Source organism: Haliaeetus leucocephalus, unplaced genomic scaffold (genome assembly GCF_000737465.1).
Source record: "Haliaeetus leucocephalus isolate CR32 unplaced genomic scaffold, Haliaeetus_leucocephalus-4.0 Scaffold196, whole genome shotgun sequence".
NCBI lineage: Eukaryota > Metazoa > Chordata > Aves > Accipitriformes > Accipitridae > Haliaeetus > Haliaeetus leucocephalus.
Genome location: NW_010972632.1, coordinates 959038 through 973458, shown reverse-complemented (window position 1 = coordinate 973458; position 14421 = coordinate 959038). Strand labels below are relative to the sequence as shown.

The 14421-nt window shown below is 46.4% G+C and overlaps 3 protein-coding genes and 1 non-coding gene across 6 annotated transcripts in view; all 4 read right to left on the bottom strand.

Moving 5' to 3' along the window:
* The window catches only part of LOC104830736 (putative RNA-binding protein Luc7-like 2), a 29472-nt gene extending 29177 nt beyond the window's left edge, over window positions 1-295 (bottom strand). Inside the window, exon 1 of one of the 3 annotated variants that reach the window (XM_010565854.1) lies at window positions 52-295. In XM_010565854.1, coding sequence (XP_010564156.1) covers window positions 52-112 — 61 coding nt within the window. In that variant the 5' untranslated portion in view covers window positions 113-295. The remainder of the gene's footprint in view (window positions 1-51) is intronic. The other 2 variants (XM_010565855.1, XM_010565856.1) reach the window with 2 other exon arrangements.
* A 2833-nt stretch (window positions 296-3128) lies between these two features.
* On the bottom strand, window positions 3129-3660 carry LOC104830735 (chromosome unknown open reading frame, human C7orf55). The gene is made up of 2 exons (XM_010565853.1): window positions 3523-3660; window positions 3129-3380 (listed from the first exon to the last, which is right to left on the bottom strand). Exons 1-2 carry the CDS (start codon window positions 3658-3660, stop codon window positions 3186-3188), a joined length of 333 nt encoding a protein of 110 aa, XP_010564155.1. The 3' UTR covers window positions 3129-3185.
* A 653-nt stretch (window positions 3661-4313) lies between these two features.
* Window positions 4314-4386, bottom strand: TRNAR-CCU. Its single transcript has one exon. It is a non-coding gene; the product is annotated as a tRNA-Arg (tRNA).
* A 9109-nt stretch (window positions 4387-13495) lies between these two features.
* Window positions 13496-14421, bottom strand: part of UBN2 (ubinuclein 2) — a gene marked incomplete at its 5' end in the record, with an annotated part of 48488 nt that continues 47562 nt past the window's right edge. Inside the window, one exon of the mRNA XM_010565861.1 lies at window positions 13496-14255. Coding sequence (XP_010564163.1) covers window positions 14206-14255 — 50 coding nt within the window. The remainder of the gene's footprint in view (window positions 14256-14421) is intronic.

Here is a 14421-nt window from a genome sequence, read left to right as displayed (position 1 = left end):
TCGGCGGCTCCGCCTCCCCACCTCCCCCCTCCTCGGCCGGGGGGCACTTACCGTCCCGGGACGTGCCCATGAGCTGGTCCAGCATGGCGCGCATCTGGGCCTGCGCCGACATCTTGAGCGCGCGAGGGGCCGGCCCGGCCGAGTCACGCCGACAGCGGCCTACAAGGCCCGAGGCCCGGCGCGGCGCTCAGCCCTCCCCCTCGCGTCACTGGCGGGCCCGGGCCGACCCGCTCTCCCGACGCCGCGGGGGGGAGGGGAGTGGAGAAGCGGGCGCTGCCTCTGTCTGGCGCTGCCGGTGGAAGGCGGAGGTGGAAGGCGGAGCAGGAAGGCGGAGCGGGAAGGCGGAGCGGGAAGCCGGCCTCGGTGGTGGTGGTGGTGGTGGTGGTGGTGGTGCCGCCGCCGCCTCGCCTCTCCCCTCCCCCCTCCGCTCCTCCCGCTTCCTCTCACGCCCGCCACGCGTGCGCGCGCCAGCGGTAACGGAAACCCGCGCGCATGCGCCCTGGGGCCCCCTCGTCCGCTCCGTGACGCAAGCGCGGACGGACCTTGGCGCCCGCTGATTGGCCGCAGCGCGCGTTTTTCGGCCGGTGACGCACCGCGCAGCGAGGACCCTGATTGGGTCGCCGGGCTGGGCCCCCTGGGGCGCGCTGATTGTCCGGATGGCCCCGCGTAGCCGCTGTGACGTCCCGCTCTCCGGGTCGGCAGCGGCCGCGCTCGCCGCGAGCGGCAGCCGGCGGGGGCGGGGCCGGGGCCGCTGGGCTCCGCTGCCGGCGGGGGAAGGCGGGCAGCGCCACGTGCGGCGCGTCCGTCCCTCTCTGAGGGGAGAGCCCAGCGGAGCGGCCCCGCGACGGTTGGTTCTAACGTGCCAGAGCACGTGGCTGAGCGGGAGCCCACGGGGAGCGGGAGGGCAGCCCGGGCTGTGCGGCGGGAGCGAGTTCCTAAAGGCGCGGGCGGGCCTCGGCATCGGGGCGGGGGGGAACGGGCCCGCGCGGCCGAGCCCCAGCTGAGGGAATAGGCTTCAACACTGTTTCCGTCGTTTGGCGGCCGCCCGGCGCCGTTTCGATGGCGCCAGCTGTCCAGCGCGGTTAAGAGTTGCATCGGTGAGAAGAGCTGCCGTAACACCCGCTTTGTAGAGAACCGCCCTTAAAGCCGAAGTTACGTGTTGCAGCTAGCTCGGCTCACGGAGCACCAAGATCCAGTCTGGGAAGAAAATACATTCACCGTTTCGATCAATCTTAACGCCTGCGTTTTGTGACTATCCCCTCCTTCGCCGCCGTGTTGCCATCTAGTGCCCAGGGGCCGTCGATGACTGTAACGAGGATCAGTTCTAGCTGTCCACAGCCGGGGGGTCACGTTCAGCTTTTAAGGTTAACGTAATACGGGAGAGAAAAGGCAACGTGAAAAGCCGTTAAAAAAACTCTACAACTTTGCGATTATCTGGATTTCACAAGGGAAGATGCTAGGCTCAAACAGGAGTCCTCTGGAACAGGTGTAGGAAAAGATTCCCCTACCCAGTGCTTCTCAGCCATTCAGAACACATCCTGGCTGTGTTTTCTTTAACATAGACATTTCCATTTGTAAGTCATTACGTTACTTTGGATTGAAAGGGACATAACTGGAAGCGATACAGATACAGGCTGAAATTTTCCCTATGGAGACATTTTAGCTGATATTCGTACCCACGCAGTACAACCTTTAGCTCCTGGTAGTCTTTTTAAAAAGAGCAGAGATTGCTGTTTCCATCTATTTCTGGCCAAATTTCAGCTTTTCTTCCAGAACTGGCTTCAGTGAGCCATTTATTTTTCTTCTGGGGTAATATACCACAGACTTCAGATGGAGCGAACCTTTACTCCACCTGGAAAGTACACTGCATTGTGCAGCGGCTGCGTTAAATAACTCAGAACAACGAATGTGTCGCACCCATTCTCGGGGTATGGTGACTTCCCATAACTTTCATCTACTGAGCTGCAAATAGGTTGGTACTTTTGCACCTGTGATATCAACACTTTTCAAAAAAACCACCACTGTTTAACTAGTGAGACACTGCAGGAATTACAAACTAGATTTTTGGTGTACAGAACCTTAAAAATTGTAGTTCACATTTCCTTACCTTACCTAAATAGCCCAAATCTCTCCAGCTTTAAGGATCTATTTTGCCTATCCACTATACTTTGGGGATTAAACTATCCCCAAGCTTTAATTGCAGGGGAAGGAAAATATAAACATTTAGATGAAGAAAATCTATTTGGAGTTCTTTTCTGACAAAATACTTTGTTTTCCCTGGTAATAAAAAAACCCAAGGACTTTTGCTAGCCTTGCTTATAGGTCCTCCCCCACGTAAACAAGCCTCACATTTTTTAGATGTTATAAAGTCACCCTTATTATGGATTTCTTATGTATCTTGCATATAATTCAGCCCTCTTCTGAGAAGAGGGTAGCAACGATTCAAGCCAGTATTTCTTTTCTTATAAAAAGAAACTTGCTGTTCCAGATTGCAAGACAAGCAAGAAAACAGCAGCCTGGTATGTGTATCTAGTGTAACTGGCAGTCATCAGTTCACGGCCTAGTGAAGTTTTTCTGAGATTCGTGGTGTATAAGAGCAGCACAGGAAGCCTACAGTCACAGTCGACCGCTCAGAGACACTGAGAAATACTACTTAATTCATTAGTAATTCAAAGTAGTATTTGTCTCTGAATTGTTACCACGAGCTCACCACCAAGGAAAACCCAGACTCTTCAAGATGAAGGAGGTTTGTGCTACTGCAGTGCTCGCCAGAATCCACTAATGTTCCAAAGAAAGCACCTTCACTTTTGGGAGAGCAAGAAATCCCCCCCAGGCAGAAGGTGGCTGGCAAAACCTACAGTAAGGGCAAATTCTCTTTCCTACAGATTGGGGGGGGTGGGAACCAACAACCCATGCAACTCCTTAGACAAAACAGTTTAGCGGTGAAGGCTGTCATGTTTTTCCACTACGAACAGCCTTTCTCTCGTTGTGTGGAGGCTGCCTGTCACACTGCAGGTTCAGATTGAAAGGGTGGGTCTGGTACACTTGATAAATCGAGAGGGGGATTCTCAGCTATGGCTCTTGCAACCTGCGACCGACAGAGACCGCAAGCTAGAAAACCCAGGCCGTTTCGGTACTTCTAGGATATTTATTCAGGAATAGATGGGTACCACAGGAGAGGCACCTCAGCCCTTCCCTCCCGGCTGCTGAGGCAACCTGAAGCCCACCAGACCGGCGACCTCCTCGGGCGAGCGCTCCCCCTTGCCGTGGTACTCCTGGTGCAGGGCCCCATGCTCCCGGACGCTGCGGAGCAGGCAGAGGTAGGTGGCAGCCTGGAAGTGCAGCTCCTGCTGGGCCCGGCACAGCTTCTCGCTGGTGACCTGCGGAGCGGAGGGAACAAGCCCGGGACGCTTCACCTTCCGCGCCGGGCTGCGCGGCCGCGGGCAGGGGCGCTCCCGCCTCGCCTCCCCGGCGGCGGCAGGAGGAGGCGGGCGGTGGGGGCTGCGGGAAGCCCGCCCGTACCCGGTGGGCGCGGAATGCCGCGACGACGTGCTGGTAGGCCGGCGTGTCGCGGTAGGGGCGGCCCGCCCGGCCGCCGGCGTAGCGGAGCTCGCGCAGGAGCCCGCGCAAGGTCCGCAGCGGTGAGCCCAGCGCCGCCATCTTACACCCCTCCCAGCCCCGCCGACCAATCGAGCGCGGCCGCCTCGCCGCGACGGCCAATAAGGAAGCGGCCGGCGCGCGCCGGCTTCAACCTCGGCCGGGGGGAACGCGGAGGAGACGCGGGCTATCGAGCGCCGAGGCGAACGTCCGCATTCCCCTAAAACCCCCCCCCCCCCCCCCCCCGCCTCCTGCAGTCAGTGGAGGCCACGTGCCGAAGGTCCAGCGCCGAGGCGAGGCCGTCCCGAGGCCCGTGCGCGCACCTCGCGCCCCCCTCCTTCCCCGGGTCGTTGGGTTGGTGGAGGAGCGGCCCGCGCGCGCGTGGGACCTGGGCAGCGGCCGAAGGTAGCGGGGCGGGATGGCGGGAGGCAGCCGAAGGGCCCGTATCCCCCCCCCACCGCCCCGAGCAGCCCACGCGTGCCTCTGAGGTCTCCGGTCTTAAAACGCTTTACAGCTCGTTAGAACCAACGGGGGACGCTCAGACATCAGAGGGAGCCCGGGGCTTGCGGTGTGGAAAGCCAGCGCAGTTTGACCGTTGTAGAGGTGGTGCGGGGTGGGGCCGACTCGACTCGGCCGGAGGAGAGAGAGGAGAAGAAGAAAGAAGGAGAGAAAGAAAGAAAGAAAGAAAAGGAGAGAGGGAGGGGGGGAAAAAAGCCCACCCCAGATGGGACTCGAACCCACAATCCCTGGCTTAGGAGGCCAATGCCTTATCCATTAGGCCACTGGGGCTGCCGCGAAATCATTTTCTCTCTGTCGTTACTTCTCTCCTGTCCCCGCCCCTCTTTTATGGCGGGTGTTGAAGGGTGCTGACTGGGCAAGGCCGCTACGCGCGCGGCTCGCGAACCGGAAGACGCCTGCCGCGTAGCCGCTGGGAGCGCGGGGTGGGACTGTCGCTGGAGATGGCGGCAGTCCGGCCTGGAAGGGAGGCGGCAGCTTTCCCTCAGCTCGTACAGCAGGCCGGGACGCCGGACTTTGCCTTGGAATGACAAACTGAAAAGGGACGAGTTCCCTCGTGTACTAATCGTCCGAGTTTTAAAATGCTGCTCCTTGCTCGTAGTATCTCCCTTGCCTTTGTGGTTGCCCTGACTGAAGAAAGCCCCCCCCCCCCCCAACAATGAAAAACCCAACAAAAAGGCCCAAGTGACAACAATTCAAGTGAAACCTTTTTACACCGTTATTTTTGTGAGAAATCACGGAGACAGATAGTATGTACATTCCTCTTTATTTAATACAGCACAGACACATGACAAAAAAAAGTACACTCATGAAAAAAAGCCTGTCGCAGTTAGGGACAGGGAACAGTTACACCAAGTTGAGTAAGGCTCCTACGGCAGAACAGGGCTCTGCTGGCACGGTTGGATCCCAGAGCAAAGTCTGCTGCCAAAAAACATCTTTGCACTCCATTCAGGAAAGCAGAAAATAAAAGGGCAAGTCCCTCTCGGAACAGGTGGAGGTGGCATCATCTGCAAGGTTTGCAGGATACAAACCCTGTAACTGTGTTTGGGGCAAAGCACTGGTGAAATGAGAAATGCTCTCTAGCTGTTCTTGCAGAGGGCCAATAGTCCTGACCTCTGAAAACATCCAACTTCTCAGGGATAGCAAACCTGAGTATCTGGAAGGAGTGAACACATAAAGTAGTCACACTGAACAGAGTTAAAATTGGTCTCCCTGCTAGGGCTCTGCTAGCCCCAACTGGGAAGGTGCGGGGGAACAAACCCCCTTCCCAACTAACAAAAGACTTAACAGCCATTAAACTGACCAGAACAATACACACATTTGGAACTGATGCGGGCTTTTGTGGCAGCAGCTTCTTCCTTTTCCTGCTTCAGTTCAGGATGGAAATTAAGCAGGCACCAGTTCCTCCGGCAAAGAGCCTTACACACTTTTAAAAAATTAAAATAGAAAAAAGGGAGACAGGTGTATTTACAAAAATCCATGGCTGGTACAGTACATCATTTTTAAGACACACTAAATGCTACAATCTTTCAGGTCCTGAGATTATTACAAAAAACCCCAACAACTCAAAACTTGCGTTCAGGTTCAGTTTTATAAGGAGAGAGGAATGAAATCACACATTTAAAACACAGTATCCCTTGAAGTTATTGGAACACACCTCCCTAAAAATCCAAATGAAAGTGGTGCTAACTACCCAAATGTAGCTGCATTTGGTTGTTCAGGCTTGCTGTCACAAGAGGGGAGCGTTTCACAGGGGAGTTTCTCTGGAGAGCTCATCAGGTAAGCATACAGCTGTTAGGATCCTCTCTCCATCACTAAGCCCTATGATCCGAAATACACGAGTATTAAAAGGTGGAAGATGACCCACAAATTCATGCTGGACTGAGTAAAGCATCACAGGAATCACCTACTCAAACAGGTTTGCCATCTCGTAGTAACTGTGCATTCCTTTGTTTGAAGCTGAGGAATGCAAAGAATTCTAGCTGTGATTTAACATTCATTTATAACAAAACACACGGCCAGCTGTTTGTTCTGAGCTACCTAGTGAAAGGCAGGAAAACACTCTGTCTATCTGTTTCTCAGCCTTTCATTGTCTTGGGGATCACAGCAAGTCGGGTAGAGTTAAGCTGGCTATATCCAAACTTGCTTTTATATATATATATATATACACATATATATATATATACACATATATATATATACACACACACTAAAACTGACACTAAACAAAGGATACTGAGGCCAAACCTCTGTCGAGGGAATGATCCCCACTACCATTAGCCATGCAGGCAGGTAGTTGGATGCTCTGTTCTTGACTGAGCCTCTTTATCTGGCAGAACTAAAGGGAATTGCACCCACACCTGTTTTGTGTTTTTGTTTTTCTTTTTCCAGTGAAATATTCTGAACATAGTGCTTTTGTATCATCAGAGGTTATCATCACAGATGCCCCTTTATTATAAGCACCTGACTTTAAGCTAGAGAATGCCAACATTTTCAGGATTACTCATGAAATGCTTCTAACCCTCAGTAAAAGAAGACTACAAAGAGACAAATCACATAACAAGGGTACTAGTTTAACTGCTAAAATATAACACTGCTCAGTAGACTTTTGGGGGTAAAAAGCAGTAGTTAATTTTTTAAGTTTTTTAAACAGTAGTCCAAAAATAAAATTTCTCCATCTACTTCCAGTATGGATCTTGAGAACTATGCAAGAACATGGTACTAACTGCTACGTGATGGGATCACCGGCAATAAAACACACACTACAGTTCTCACCTCAGAGCTAAATTGTTATTTGTAGTTACATACAACAAGACTAAAAGATCACTGAGAAATACCTGGGGATCACGATTTAGCTTTTATTTAAAGACCCAGCTACTGTGTAGCCGATAACTCCCCTTGTTTAGAAGCAACTTCATTTAAGTGAGAAATTGATTTAATTCACTTCTGATACTGGAAGGAAACCTGGGATGTCTCATTAGTTTCTCCCCAAATCCAATCTGTACATTAAAAAACATTGCTGTGGCTTCTTAAACCAATTTTGAGAGCTGAATATTCTAAAAAACTCTCAGACTAAAACCTGTCACAAGAGGTGATTTTAGCTTCCCTCTCGAAGCAACTTCATGACACTTGACACTAGGTGTTGCACCAGTGAAAGGGTTTCTTTTGTAAAATACAAATTTCTTTCTTCACATTAGCAAAAAAGACTTCTGGAGTACAGACATTCAAAAAATATTCCATTTTCTTTGGGTAAAACTTCAACATGTGTTAAGAGGGGTAGCTGGGGGAAGGAATGCATGTAACACTGAAACACTTAAATACTTATCTGCATAGTTGATATTAGTGACTATTAATCAAACTAAGGCCTTATCTGGAAAAAGCTGAGAACACAAGAAAGTTTCTTCCCCCACTCCCCAGGTGAAATCTGCTAAGTCTCAAAGAAGCTCTGGCTGCCTCAGCAGCTACTTAAGTTTGGCCTACGATGGTATTTCCTGACTCGTTTTGGTTGATTCTCTCCTTCCCTTTTTCTCTTGGTACTAGACAGTAACAAACATAACTATCTGTTGATAAAATACATCTGCACACACTGCTGGGCAAAAACAAAAACAAAACCCAACAAACCCTTAGTATTGAGCACAACAGGAGTCAAACAGTGTATACTGCTTGCTTTGAATTACTTCACCATGAAGAAAAACTTAGTAGTTAATGGTTATTATTTAAGCAGGAGATGATGGCAAGGGAAGAGACTGAAATTCACTTCTAGATACAAAACATGTATTCTTTTTTCCAGAGGTGCTCTGTAGAATTATAGCTGTCAAAAATGGCTACAAAATACAGACCTATATCTGTGACTACTGATATTAGCACAGTTTTATTTATGAGAAGTGTGCAAAAACAGCTGTAGGGAATCTTTGTACTTCCCCAGTTTCAGGCCAGTTCCAGGCCATGCCGATTTCTCAGCGTAACTCATAGCAGCAGCAGGGCTTTCTATGGCCCCAAAAGGCTATTACAGCAGGAAGGGATCACCAGGTCGTAGAAAAAGGATGATGAAGCCACACCAGAAGTTTCCACAAAGCAAGCATTCCCCCACATAACGGTTATCTTTCCAGTGGCCCAGTGAGCATACTTCTAGCTGCTTATTTTGGCAGTGATTTCTTAAGCAGTAGACAGACACAGATTTTCAAAACAGCTACATTTGTTAAAAAAGACTGCAACAGTCAACCATCATCACCAGCTGTAGATTCCCCATCTCACAGATCAGCCTATGATAAAGAGCATGTGTGCCCAAAATGAATTAAACAGCAACATAAGAGCCAGGATAGCTCAGTTTACTGCCACAGGCAGATGTGGCAAACTCCACTGAAGTAACTTCACTGATGCACCTAAGGCAGATTAAGAAGCACCCTCACTATCGCTCCAATTGGCTGAGCTGCCAGCAATAGTCCTCTCTTTGACTGGCACCATTAGATCAGTAGAAGAAATCCATCTATGGCCTAGTTTACATAAACAGGTTCACTCAAACATGTGAAGACAAGCCAAGAACTGAGATAGCAGTTAGGCTATTCTCTGCCACAGGAATATACTGTATTTGGTATCTTATCTTCTGCTCTCTAGATCAACTCTCCACCTAGGAAGGACTCTTCATTCCATTCCCATTCTGGAAAGTAAAAATGTTTCCTTTTCATACTGCAACTCAAAATTAGCTCTTCCCCAGGGGAAGCACATCACAGAACTAGCACAGTCTAGCGATGCGTATGTATGTTACCTTAAGTTTAGCACTCGATCAACAAATTTATTGCTAATTTCAGGTATGCATGTTTATAATAATCATAAGTTAGTTAGATCCTCGGCACAGAATTGTTAAAAATCACGATGATCTATTGCAGATTGCTAATTTTGTCAGAGAACGAGGAAACAAGCACAGACACTATTATGAAGGTTCACTTGCAGCTAACAATATAATGAACAGCAAGTTCATGGGTTAAGAGAACAAACTGTTAATGAAATCTCAATAAACTGAGAAAAAGTACAACTAGAAAAGTACTTCATGGTGAATGCTTTAGGCAGCATGTGAAGCATAGCCAGATTTAACATCAATTAGCAGCTGCACTCCTGCAGTTTTTACCAAACTCCTTCTTACAAATGATGCATGGCAGAAGTGACAGCTTTGGTGAATGTGAGAATCCTTGCAATAACTGGTGTCAACCAGATGTGACTAACCACACACACGATTCCTTGCAATTCATCTCAACTCAAACTTGTTGCAAGCTGTTTATTTTAACCTTCTTTCCCCCCACCTCCTTGGGGTTGTCAGCCACACGTCTTTGCCTCAGACTCAGTAATTGTGTGAAGTGGTCCAGTATTCGATAAGGTTGCCAGACAGGGCCCATAATGTTTTACTTGTGACCTAATTAAGATCCAAATTCAAAACCTTTAGAGAAAAATGCAAAAAGTTTCATTCCTGTTAGCCACTTCCTTTCTCTCATGCACATTTACGCACACTCACACACACACTCTTTTATTGTACTGCCATCTTTGCACGAGTGTTCACCTTTTAAGTGTTTAACAGAGCCAGCAGAATGTAGGAGGATGAACAGGTTTCTCAGGAATATTGCTGTATGTGTGTGTGTGTGCACGTGTGTGAGTGTGAGAAAGAAAGAACACACAAGCACACAGAACCAACACCATGGTACAGCAGCTATGAAGTTACACACGTTACACACTTTTTTTTTTCTTTACAAAAGGGAAAAAATAGTATAACAGCATAAAGCCATCTTGGCAAGCTTAAGATTCTCCTCCAAAATGCCTTCCAGCACTTCAGGATCTCTGAGAACAGTTTAAAGAGGGTAGGGAAATAAAATAAAATAAAAAAGGCACTTAAACAAAGGACAAAGGCCTGAATCAAGTCAGTCATGGAGGGTAACAGCCATTTCACCAGAGCTAGGACCAATCAAAATCTACCAACCTTTTTTAATTTCTATAAAATTAAAATTGCATAAAGTGTTAATTAATCAATCATTTATCTACTGCTTTCACCTTCTGGTTCATTTTATGGAAAAAAGAAAACAAAACAACCAAACCCAAACAAAAAGCAAGTGTCCCTTTAATGATTTCCCCCTCCCCGCCCACCCCAATTGAACAAAAGATGAAAGTTAGGCATGGAAAGAAGCCTTCCACAGCTTAGCTTGGCTTGGCTGCAGGTTTTCCCTGCAATTCCATCTTCAAAAAAATCCAAAACAAGAGCAGAAGAGGGACCACTGTGCCTTCACCAATTCACTCAAAAAAACCCAAAACAAAAACCAACCAAAAAAAAAGCCCCCAAACCAACCCAAACACCCCAACACTTCTAATCCATCTGTGGGCAAAAACTACTCAAAAGAAAACAAAAAAACCTGTAAACTAGATTAAGATTTGCTAATAAATACAGCCAAAAGTTCATTTTATGAATGTAGCAGCAAATGTGATAAAAGTTAGTTGGAGTCCAAGATGACTCCCAGAGGGTTAATGGTTCACACAACTGATGGCAGCTTGGGAGAGTTGCAGGTTTTCTCTGTTTTCATGTCCTCAAGGGTCTTGCACCAAGTGGAGAAGGAGTGTGGAGGAAGGGTCAGGTGATGGGACTGTGGGAAGGAAGCAGGCTCTTGGCACCTGTCCCACCCCCAAATCTGTGCATCAGACAACTTTGATCGGATTCAAACAAGAAGCAGAACCCAGGTAATTAAAAGTTACTTCTGATTAGCAGAAAACAGATGTGAAACCCACAGCATCCACACTTGTGACTTAGTTGATCGGTATTAGTCACGTATCTCAAATCAACAGAGAAGGCTGGACAAAGTGATTTAGGCCATTTGCATCTTGGAGTGGGAGAACATTGCAGTTATAGTTCAAGGTATCAGGAAACCTTGCAGCCTGTTTTTCATCTAGCCTGCTGCCTTTCTTTGCAAGTGTCTCCAAAGGATTTAAAATAGCTAACACGACTTTTGGGACTTTGGATCATGTAGCAGAAAATATTACCCAGACGGTTTTAACATCTAAAACCTGTGTTTGAAATTATTGCTTGCATTTGTTTGGGGCTTTCAGCGAGCTTGACATGTTAGCTCACATACAGTCCCCAAACCAAGTTCAGCCCTGCTGCCTGGAAAAGACAGCTCTACTTGGCTTTCTTATTGCTTGTGAATACTGAGGGTTATTTAGTATGTACAACTACAGTTTATTTATTAACAAAGGCCCTTAAAAAGTAGTAAAAACTTGGGGGGAAAATGTCTTTAGAAGAGCTGCTGTGCAGAAAATAGTAAAATATTTACCTAATTTTGCATTTGGACGTTGCAGAAATCTTTTGCTTCCCCATCCTGTTTACGCTACCTGCAAAGGTCTCTGCGAGCCACGCTATTATTTCCTTTGATTTAGCCTTGCTAGGTTTCATGAGGGAGAATAGGGAACAGGGAACGCAGACCCTTGCATCGCTATGTTGCTGATTCCAAAGAAGCTCAGGAGCATAATGACCAAAACCAGTTACCCTTTGGGGGGCTGTTTGAACTGGGTTCACAAACAACGTATGGCCATCTTTATTCTCATCATCCTACTACCTATTTCCACAGTAACTATTAGTTTACTTGTTTCCCAAGACTGAGAAGCTCGGTAGGCCACACAGACAGGACTACTCCTACCCCCCTTAAAATTTAGAGGATATTCCTCAACTGAAGATGAGGCATACTTCCAAGAAGAGAGGAATGTTGAAAGAAAATTTGTGCTGTAGTTATAAAGGGCTCCAAGCCTCCCAATCTAAAATTTCATTTAGTATGAAGACAAAAAGATGGCAATTTGAATGAGATGCCTTGATGAGAAAAACATAGAAGAGGTAGAACTCTCTTAGGACAGGGTCTTTTAAATATATTGCTGCCTGATGGCTCACTGCTGCAACTCCCTTAGCTACATGCATTGTTAAGAAGTACCAGGTTTGACACAGTTCAGAGTTAGCATCCTGCCAGACCTGTTAGGCCTCAAAAAACAAAGAGTTGTCTTCCTTCAACCCTTCCTGGAGAAAAGAGGAAAAAAATTCAGATAAAGCTTGCATTCTAAATAGTTTATGGTATTTTGACAGAATTTGCACAGTATTAAGAATGCCAGAGTCTACGCAGCTTTATGTTTCAACTATAAATAACCTTGATGATGGAGATGCAAGCTTATCTAATCAACACACCACATACAAAACAGTAGCACTAGCTAAAAAGCTTTTAATTGGCAGGTGCTGTGGAGTGGAATTAACGAACTAATGCATCTTCTTTTAATTCAATCTGTCTTTCACAGAAGTGTTGTGCAAAAACATTTATTGCTGAGCTCAACCCAACATTTTTATACTAAATACACAATATATATTATTTTAAATTCACGTATATATATTTATATAAAATTAAAATGAGCTCTAAATAGAAAAGAAATTGTTGGCTGGTCTAAGAAAAATAAATCACATGTAAAAGAAACCTGAAAGCTATAAGTTAATCTAGCAAAAAAACATTGAAGATTCATTATCCATGGGTAAAAGTCTCTCTGGAAGGTGTGAGATAACCAGTAGTCCCTGGTTCAAATCTCAAATCAAACTACTGGAAAGACTAGCTACTAGGAGTTTCAGCATCTCTGATCAAAGGAATGTTTTGGGGTTGAAGGAGAAGAGCATCACACTATTTTATTTGCTCCTTTCTCCTATGACTTATTTCAGTTTCTGCCACTCTCACCTTTTATCCGACAGCGCAAGGGACTCAACAGCAAAGTTCTGTCCTCGTGTTGAAAGTGCAACATGTGCTGGATACTTCTAACCTTACAAATGAACCAGTTGATGTACTGCTATCCAAAAAAACAAAAAAAAGCCAGCTTTGCAGTCTTGTGCTACCATGCAAGGAAGAGTTCAGGTCAGGAACTCCCCAGGCCAGCAGGGGCTGGAAATGCTGGAGACAACCCATTCAGCCCCCAGAAGAGAAGGCACCTCTGGTCACTTTTGAACGACTCCTCTTTGGCTAATGCCTGAAGTAGTATTAACCTGGATCTGGAATAGGTCACAATCAGCTTTAACTAGCAAATCAGTATAACGCATGGCTTTTGGGAAGAGTTAGATGAAAGATGAGGAAGATGTAGAATGAGTAAAGAACTGGTTGTGTTTTATGAAACACATGAATAGAACGTTCCTTAATTTCAGTAGCAGATAAGCACAAGGCAAAGAAAAAGTTCAACAAATGGAAGGACTGAAAAAAAAATCAGTGTGCCTTTAAAAAAAAAAAGGGAAAGAAATGCTAGTCTGACCAATAAAATGTGGGTTTCCTTTTCATGTAAATGGAAAAATTTCCATCTCCTTCCTCCCTTAAATAAGAATCTTTATATTAAAAAAAAATATAATAAATCAAACAAGGAGCAAGGGATTTCCCAGTAGTCTGTGTCTCACATCTCAATGTACCAGGAGATCTGTTTTTGAAGACAACTGTCTAATGAGACTGCATACATCTGTAGGCTCCCTAAAGCCAAACAGCCTTGTAAAGCTGGAAAAATGCCCGTATCAGAAACTGCACTTGTGTAAGGGTTTAATTATAATGCAAAGTATCCCAGCACCACTTCTACTCTACATAACCTTTGGTCCACAACCATTTAGTACGCTCAGGACCTACACATAATCTTATACTGGGCACTTCAAGCACTAATGAAGTGGATGATTCCACCTTACACAACGGATGGAGAAACCTATTCTAGCTTCTCTCACGCTTTCAACTCTTCATTGGACATCACCCAGAAAAAAAAAGTTTGTGCTGCTGTGGGTTTGACGATCAATTTCTTTTAAAAGCCAATCAGAGCAGATAAAAAAAAGCTTGTTTCTTTAGGCAAGATCAAACTATGACCAGTCTGCATGACCAGGAGGACCAGTCCTCCTTTTCCTTCTCTCTTTGATCAAGTATTGTTTCTTTTTCTTCTTCCTCTCACCACAGTGCTTGGGATCAGAATATGTAAACATCGACAGAAACAGCAGCCCTGTGACAATAAGCACTTTCCCAACTGGGCAGATTCTGTCAGCCAACCAGAACTGCTTCAGCTCCCTTGCTTGTCCAGAAGTCACTGGTTTTTCCGCTGTAACTTAGTGTCCCCTTTACTTTGGCCTCCATCTGTAGTTTAGAGACAGGAAAAGAAAGGGAAGAATAAAAGCATGAATGAACTTTTATTTTTATATCTTACAGCAAGAGACAGGAATTTGGCACGTTAAGCTTTAGCATCACCAAAAAGTAGGTTGTGCTTATAGAGTGGAAGTCTTTGCATCTTCTCTGTAGGTCA

What these genes read in the sequence shown, in the direction of transcription:
- LOC104830735 (XM_010565853.1), bottom strand. Translation starts at nt 3,660, where the DNA reads ATGGCGGCGCTGGGCTCACCGCTGCGGACCTTGCGCGGGCTCCTGCGC. An exon ending in CGGCATTCCGCGCCCACCGG is followed by an intron (nt 3,381 to 3,522) that starts GTACGGGCGGGC and finishes TCCGCTCCGCAG; the next exon opens with GTCACCAGCGAGAAGCTGTG.